This window comes from Haemaphysalis longicornis, unplaced genomic scaffold (assembly GCF_048455015.1).
Source record: "Haemaphysalis longicornis isolate Haplotype H1 unplaced genomic scaffold, Haemaphysalis longicornis Haplotype H1 scaffold_9, whole genome shotgun sequence".
NCBI lineage: Eukaryota > Metazoa > Arthropoda > Arachnida > Ixodida > Ixodidae > Haemaphysalis > Haemaphysalis longicornis.
The window spans coordinates 3,516,844-3,525,686 of NW_027526460.1; the positions used below are offsets into that span (position 1 = coordinate 3,516,844).

Sequence of the window (8,843 nt, forward strand, 5' to 3'; positions counted from 1 at the left end):
AGCAGCCTTAGCAACTCGTCCATATTTTTGGTTCGCGGTAAACGCGCGTTTGTTTAGTATTCCTGGCCCGCCTTCCGAACTTATTCGGTCTCCACACCCACGGAGCGTAGGCAAACATGAAGGGAGAAGGGAAACTTTGAAGTGCAGTACATTTCAACATCAAACAAATATCAGAACACTCGGAACGACCAAGATTCATCGATTGCCTCTTCTTCGGGCATTGTTTATTGCTTCTAAAAGACAAGAGAAAAGAAAAGAAAGACACCACACACAAAGTTCGCCAGCACAACATCGAGAGTCCGTCCTTCCACCGCGTAACGCGAAAAGCGAATGGTTTTAGAAGTACTATACCCAGGCGACAGCAGAAGAACACCGCTGGAGAGCAAGGAGCAGGAAGCATCTTGCCTTGGACAACATACGACACGCAGAGCAGGAGGAATAAATTAAACGAACCACGTACTCGGAGAGATGAGAAAATGATGTTGCGTCCCGGATGCCCGCAAAGAATGTGCGCGCGCCACTAGAAGACACTTAATGCCAGTAACTCGGTTACGCCACGAGGTGCGTTCCCCAAGAGTGACGCAGACAGCGCCGTTTGAGCTTCACAATGCGTGTGGTGCTTTGGTGGGACCGTAGGTGAGAGAATGGCACGTCAGATCAGGATGGTCGTTTCGACAGGCTTCTTCTCCTCAACGACAGCTGCGGTTTTCTCCTCAACGACCTTGGCAGTCGTCGCCGCAGGGACTTCCACCTTATGCTTTGGCTGGACATCTTTGACCACTTCCGGAACCTGGGGTACTTCTGTCTTTTCCTTCTTCTTCGTCGTAACTGGCTTCTCAGATTCGGTGACGAACTTCTCGGGAACAGCGGCAGCGGGGACGGCCGGCACTTCCGCAGTCTTCGCGTCATCGACAACGGCCGCAGGCGCCGGGACGTAGGGGATTGGCGCGGCCGGAGCCTCTACAGGGACGACCACGACGGGTTCCGCTGGAACGACGGGGACGCTTTGAGCGCTGCTCTCGGTGTCGTCTACGATGTACCGAAGCTCGGTCGAAGGCATGACGGCTGCGGTCATAATCGGCTTGTGTTCGTTGGTGGCGGCCTGCTCGGCAATGGCGAGCATTAGGGCGTCCCTGGCGACGTCGGGGATCTGCTCGCCGTCCGTGTACCAGCTGGCTCCCTGGAATTCGGTCTGCTCCAATTGCTTGTCACCTGGAGAACAGTACGAGAACAAAAATTGAAGAGCAAGTAACAAGTTCGCACTTCAGTGTCCTGTGGTTTACAGAAGACACGAAAGAGGTCACCGGTAAAGAGATATTAACGAAAAGGAAAGTAAACCTCTATAACGATTCGTTTATCAATTTAATGGTAAATCATGGGACGAATGAAAACAAGCTCCACGGAGAATCTTGGCAGGGAAAAAAATAATTTCTTTTTATCTGACAGAAACCTTACAGGAGCAGGGGAAGTAGCTAGCCTCGTTGGTTTTTAGCAAGGAAACAAAAGCAGTGTTCAAGACGGGACTAAGGAGTAGGCTTTGTGCATAGCCTCCTCGTTAATCTCGTCCTAACCCGTTTTTGTTACTGAACAGGAACAAGGACGATGAACAAAGCGCCAAAATTTCCTTACTTTAGAGTTACTAACCAAGGGTTAGCCCTATACTTATTGATGCGAGCCGGAATAAGATAGTCTCTCCTTCTTGCGCGGGGTGCTATTCGTACACTACCGATTGCTTACCAAAGGCTGTCATCAAACTATGATAGTCCCAGCTAGTGGCATACAAAAAATTTCTTCCGAGGCTGGGTGGGGTGGGGGGAAGGGTTCGAAAACGAAATAGAGGGAGCGAGCGCACGAGGGAAATTGCCGAAGCGTATAGGATTATAAAAAGCAGAGACACGTGCGAGAGTTATTCGTCAATTTCGCTAACAGATGAAGAGGTTGTCTTCCTAGACAAGTCGGGTGTTTAGCGGTTGCGTGACATAAGTTTTTTTTAGCCGTTTGTGGTTTTTGTGTATTTTCTGTTTTCTAATGGCACTTTTTTGCTTATATAACACGTTTTTTTCTAATAAAAGTTCAGTTGCTAGACAGCGCTCGTGCCGTCCATATTGTTCTTGTCCCGTTTTCGTCTGCTCTGACAATCATGAACGTACTTCAACCCGCCCAATTCGCTACCTTATTGAAATAGAGGGAGAACATCATACGAAAAAAGTTAAAAAAGAAAACAAAGAAAATAAAAATAAACAAAAATGGCAAACCATAATCTCGGAATTCACTGGGGGCACTCGTATAACCTTCTGACTGCTTCATTTTTTTTAAAGGTGTACTGAGAACTGGGCGATTGTCGTGGCGGAAGCAGACGCTGAAGCCTCGTAAGCTTGTTGCATAGCGTGCGACAAAAGAAAGTTATATGTATTCGTTGTGTGATGATAGGCAGAGTCACTGTCCTCGTCCATCCTCACTTCCCCTTCGTATACTACAGCATACATATCACAGAATGGTAGCCGCTGAGGAGAGATCATTTGCGAGAGATACCAAAAGTAATTAGCCAGCACAAAATTTCAGCGGCTACAGGTATCCGCTGGTTTTGCCTAATCGGTGGAATTACGAAGACCAGAGTAAGACGCATTACAATTAAAAAAAAATATGCTGCGGCAGGCGATAATGTATGCAAAAAATGGGTACGTGTCCGGCGACGTGTGTTGACCGTTGTTCCAATAGCAGCTTGCTTCTACCCCGTACAATTTTTTCTTTCGCCATGAAGTGCTATACTGCAGACAAACTGGTTATATTTTTGTCTGAGGTTTCTCGAATTATAATCATTACGTTGAAATGTCCAGGCCGTTCACTGATGAGTCTTACCGTTGATGTCAGCCGCATGGAACCTGTTGATGATCTTCTCCTGGCCGCCGTGGATGATGTTCCACTCGTCGATGTTGATGACGCCGTCACCGTTGGCGTCGTACTTGCTGAACTCGAGGGAGGAGCCGTACTGCTCGACGCCGTCGGGAACCTTCTCGTCCCTCGTCGTCTCGTCTTCGCCGGCCGCGCTCTTGTCCGCCTTGGCCTCGTAAGGCTTCGGCGCTTCCACTTTGTCTTGCACGACCCCGACGGGGCCGCCGACTGCCACTCCTTCGACCTTGTCCAGGTTGGGGCCTTCGACCGCGTCCTTCGTGTCGATGTCCCCGACCGAAAGGGTCGGCGCCTTGCCGGGTATGGGAATGGAGTCCACCTTCTCTTCTGCGGCTCCTATTTCCGGAATGCCGCGGAAAGAGCTACCGACCTCGCCCGACACGGGAGCGACTTCCACCTTCACATCCTTCTCCGGAACCACCTTGCCTACCCCGGGCTTGCCGGGAGCCACTTCCGGAGCTTTGTAGGGCTTCGCCACTACAGGTGCGCCAGTTTCGGCGTCCAGGTCGCCTTTAGCGTCGGTGTAGGTCGACGGCATCTTCTCCGGAATGATGGGGGCCTTTTCTCCGGCGGGAATGATCTCCGGCTGAATGGCGGCGTCGATGTCTATGGGGGCGATTCCGCCAATCTTGGGGTCCGCGATCGGCAGGGACCGGGCCGCGGCCACGAGTATCGCGAGGAACGGGAGTATTCTGCACATCTTGGCTGTCGCGAGCGCCTCGCGAACTGTGGACACGGGCGACGAAGGAGTGGGCACACTGATCGGTGTCCGGCGCCGGGGGCTCGCTTTTAGCTGCCGGATTCGGCGGAAGGCGCCTTTTGTGGTTCCTTTCCCCCTCCCCCCGAAGTGCCGAGAAGCGCCCTCTCCCTCCGACGTCTGCCGGGGCACGAGAGGGCCCTTAGCGGGTTTGACCGGGCACAGGTTTGGAGGAGCCCTCTCGCTTTCACAAAACCCTCTCATCAATGGCAGTTCACCGCCTCAGCAGCATGCACAGGGCTTTCCAGCGTCCTCCACCATATGCGGAATACTATAGTATATTGGAACGCGATCAGCATCTTGGTTTGTGGTGGGAGCCAAGGACAGGCCTGTACCGGAATACCTGTGAAGCCCCGAGGTCAAGACTTATGCAAACTACAAGTCCGCATGAACTTCAGGAACGTATACGATGGAGCCGTGCGGAGTCTGGGAGCATCGCGTTACGGACCTACGTACGTACGTACGCACATACATACATACATACATACATACATACATACATACATACATACATACATACATACATACATGCATGCATGCATGCATACATACATACATACATACATACATACATACATACATACATACATACATACGACCCGCCGGGGTGGCTCAGTGGCTAAGGCGTTGCGCTGCTGAGCACAAGGTCGCGGGTTCGATTCCGGGCCGCGGCAGCCGCTTTTGTGATGGAGGCGAAAAGCAAAAACGCCCCTGTGTACGAGATTTCGGCGCACGTTAAAGAACCCCAGGTGGTCAAAATTAATACGGAGCCCTCCACTACGGCGCGCCTCATCTTTTGCATTGCGTCGGCGCGTTAAACCTTACAATCAAATCAAATCAAATCAAATCAAACATACATACATACATACATACACACACACATAGATACACACGTAGATACATACATACATACATACATACATACATACATACATACATACATGCATACACGCACACACATACATACATGACACGGAATACCAGCGCTTAAAAAGGGACAAAAGAAAGATTGACAAGACAAGGCGCTGACAAGCAACAACAAGGTTTATTTCATCGTAACGGAATATATACCCTCGAAGAAGGAAAACGCAAAGAGAAGGAACAGATACAGAGATTGTGAAGAAGTTATATTTACATACGTAGGCACGCGCGAATAAAGTTGTTATCGGTCAAGATAGTCATGCTCGTTTTGTAGCAAATCAATAGATGGCTTGCTGACGGATGAATCCTTTCGCGTGTGGATGGCGTCCGCCTCGAAGATCTCTCTGGCGCACTGATCTTTGTATTTTCGAAGCACACATGCCTGGTCGAATTTCGGTGTGCACTTGCACTTGGCGCAATGTACGGCGAGATTGCTGCCTGTTCCTTTCTTGTAAGTGCCTGCATGTTCCCACTGCCGGGCATTCAAACAACGTCCTGTTTGACCCGTGTAGGTCCTCCCGCACGGCAGCGGAATGTCGTAAACGACGCCTGACTTGCACGAATGGCTTGTCATGTTTTTTTGAGCAAGATCTCGTGGTAGTTCCTTCCCCGTTCACTATGCTGCAGAGCCCACCTAATTTGTTGGGAGCGCTAAACACCACGGTGACTGCGGCTCGAGCAGCAACTTTTTTCAGTCGGTGAGAGGCACCGTGAACGTACGGGATGACTGCTAGCTTCCTTTATTCTTTCCTTTCGCGCTCTTTCACAGGTTTGCAGCGGCGGGTTTCCTTCAGCAGTAATTCACACAATTTGAAAAGCATAGGTGTGGGGAATCCTGCTCTTGTCAGCCTTTGAGCCTGAGCGGAAAAGCTATCGTCCATTTGATGCAGGCGTGACTTTCTTCGCGCGTGTCTATGTATGTAAATATAAGTTATTCAGAATCTCTTCATCTGTTCCTTCTCTCTGCGTTTTCCTTCTTCGAGGGTATATATTCCGTTACGATGAAATAAACCTTGTTGTTGCTAGTCAGCGCCTTGTCTTGTCAATCTTTCTTTCGTCCCGTTTAAGCGCTGGTATTCTCTGTCAAGTATGTACCAACAAGCCGGCACTACCACGCTTCTTCCCATTCATACACACATGTACACACGTACCCACACGCACATACATACATACATACATACATACATACATACATACATACATACATACATACATACATACACACACACACATGCCCCACGCAAGCCTGTTATGTGGTGATTTTATTTCTGTACCGTGAACTGTACTGTGTTGCGCGGCTGCAAGTATGCAAGTTTGTATCACACAAAGAGGTGGCTGGCAGTATGTATTAAATACATACATACATACATACATACATACATACATACATACATACATACATACATACATACATACATACATACATACATACATACATACACACACGCGCGCGCACGCGCACACACGCACACACCCACGTCACTCCCACAGCCGAGGGCCACGGAAGCAGCCACCGTTGGGGTCTTGCAAAAGGACGCCGCGAGGCATTCCGGAGCGAATGGACGATAAGGCCCTTGCGTGTGCTCCTCGTCCCCGGGGCGCCGGGCCGACGGCGCTGAAAGGGCTGCGGCGACGGCGAGACGAGGCCCCCCTGCCGGGATTCCACGCATTGCCAAATTCTGGCCCTATCGAGACACGGGCGGTCATGCACCCCTGCGTCGCAGAGCATCGGCTCAGCACGACGGCTTCGCGAGAGGCCTTTGGTCCCAGGGCGGAAGTGTTAACGCTCGCGAGCATCGGACTTCGCAAATTACGCTGAAACACCACACACACACACAAACGGAGCTTGACGAAACCTGGAACCGCGACGGGTTAATCTTGGAAAGGCTTTATTATGTACCATTTGTTATAGATAGTCGGTGGGCTGCAGAAGAAACCGAACTTAGTATTTATAAACTGGCCTCGAACTCAACCATTCGCATCAGAAATTGTGCGTCTTGCTGGCTAATGCGTAGTCATGCAGCTCATTTGACACAGGGATACGGCGAACTATCTTTTACTATGCTGTACAAGCTTCCCCTCATGCAGTATATCACCGAGGAACAGATCGTTCGACCAAAATGAGACCAGAGTGCTATGTGCGGTTGTTGTTCAGGGTGCATTCATGCATGTGCGAGTGCACGCAACCCATCCTTCGGTCCGTTCCCAACCCACGGCGAGAGGCTCCCAGTCGACCCACCACTGCCATCAAGGTGGGGGGAAGGGGGGATAGCCAGCGATGGGTTTTACCGCGACCCAACTCCTGACCCGGGTTGGTGAGGATGTTGCGTTGACAAGAGGAGGGGATCATGGCCCTGTTTATAGATGGTTACGGTGGCAGCGATGGAGATACCAAAGGAAATATTTGCTCAGACACGTTCAAACTTAGCACACGGACTCCATCAATGGGCTCCTTCCGAGGCGGTGGCCTCGCAATGTCCCTGCAGTAGCCCTGCGGTCGCCTAGAGGTGCCTTTTCAAATGCGTAAGCGGCGACTCATATGTCTGGCGTTACTCCTTGGTATTGAATGGGAGGCTTAGGGCAAAAAAAGACGAGGACGGTGGCAAACGGGACAGGCGCTACGCGCTACTAAGTTGTTGCGGTAGTAGTTGTTGCGCTACCTGCGCTACTAACAATTGTTAGTAGCGCCTGCCACGTTTGCCACTGTCATAGTCTTTTTTTGCGCTAAGCCTCCCATTCAGTATGTTCCAACTAGCCCAACAGCACGTTCTCCTTGGTATTACATTCCGGTCAGCGCAGTTTCGGTTACGGATGCACGCGCAGGGACGTTGAGGCGCGTGCATCCGTAACCGAAACTGCGTTATCAGCAGATCTTGCTTTGGTTCTAAGAAAGCAGGGGTGATACGGTGACAGGCAAGCAATGGCCGTGCAACCACGACTTAAAAGGATAAAAAGTACAAACAACAATTTTGAGCGTATACGCGCTGGTATTAGCATACGTCATCACCCCTTCCAAAGGAAGAATTGTTTCAGTATCACCATCATCCTTATGGTTTACAACGCAGTTGGCTTTGTCCCTTAGTGTGCTCTAAAGTTGGCTTCCCCGCAAGGCACATTCGTCCGATGACGGTGACAACAGGCACTGCGAAGGGCTTACGTACGCTGCAGGAGCGCGACCAAAGACACATTATGCGGGTTGTCACTGAGCGGGAACAATCCCTTCCGCGCGTTGCGCAGACTGCACATTTCGCGGCTTCTGCGCAGGTTCAACGAGCCCTGCATCCGGCTTCAGTACGGCACCAGTGCCACTGCCAGCATCAGTGTGTCTGCAGCGTCGCGTCCCACGATGACCAGTTCAACGCACGCCTCGCCGCATAACCTCTGCGCGACCACAGGGAAGTGTCCGACTAGCAGGACGGGGACTCACCGACGACCCATTAATCAGGCTGCTGGGCCTGGGGCCAGCGCCCGAAAAGGTGTCCCTGGAATGCGGTCCACGACTTTCTCGCAGTAGCAGCAGCAGCAGCAGCGACGTGGGCCGTATACATGCATAATGCGTCGGCGACCCGACGGCGCGTCGCCGCCGGTCATCTATTTGGCACTGCACTTGTGCCCCCAAGCCATTACTCCAGCGCAGGGCTGCTCAGATGGCACCGGGGCGATAGACGCTACAGATACGAGGCGGGACTCGCCCGCTTCAGCTGGTGCCCGAGCAAGAAGACGTGTGTGTCACGACAGGCTCACGCCGTTATGGTCAGCTGATCCCCCAAGATGTTGTATTACCCGTGTACTGTGTTGTCGAGCTGCCGGCTGTAGTTGGGTCAACAGTATGAATACTTCTTAGCACCCTTCTATAGTTACTTCTAGTTACTGCTAACTAGAATACTTCTAGTTAGTCCAGGACCGAGATAATTGGATATTAATGGGAGAGGTCTTTGCCCTGCAGTGGGCGTAAATAGGCTGGCGATGATGATGATGATGATGATGAATACTTCTGCACATTTCCCCCGAGGAGTCTGCGGCGAGGTGATTATGGGAGCGCGCTTACAAGAATTGGAATTAGTAGCATCGGGCTGTTTACAACCTCGCCGATGGGGCACTAAATTTATAAGTGAGCTGCTGAAAAAACAGCTTTCTTCAATTATTAACAGTCAACAAACCAATCAAATAAATACATAAAAGATGAAACTGAGAGCAGAGAGCTTTTTTTTCAGTGTGCAGATTGGCTTCAATAACGTAAAGGTGCTCTAAATTA

General features: G+C 50.9%; 1 protein-coding gene across 1 annotated transcript; it reads right to left on the bottom strand.

Moving 5' to 3' along the window:
* Window positions 1-210: 210 nt before the first annotated feature.
* Window positions 211-3,736, bottom strand: LOC144151971 (uncharacterized). The gene is made up of 3 exons (XM_077683158.1): window positions 3,125-3,736; window positions 2,860-3,073; window positions 211-1,212 (listed from the first exon to the last, which is right to left on the bottom strand). The coding sequence occupies exons 1-3, from the start codon at window positions 3,608-3,610 to the stop codon at window positions 653-655; spliced, it is 1,260 nt and encodes a 419-aa protein (XP_077539284.1). The 5' UTR covers window positions 3,611-3,736; the 3' UTR covers window positions 211-652.
* Between the last annotated feature and the right edge of the window lie 5,107 nt (window positions 3,737-8,843).

Coding starts and splice junctions, on each gene's coding strand:
- LOC144151971 (XM_077683158.1), bottom strand. CDS start 3,610: ATGTGCAGAATACTCCCGTTCCTCGCGATACTCGTGGCCGCGGCCCGG. Junction 3,074..3,124: donor TGGACAAGGTCGAAGGAGTG/GCAGTCGGCGGC, acceptor GAAGCGCCGAAG/CCTTACGAGGCCAAGGCGGA. Junction 1,213..2,859: donor CCATGCGGCTGACATCAACG/GTAAGACTCATC, acceptor ACTGTTCTCCAG/GTGACAAGCAATTGGAGCAG.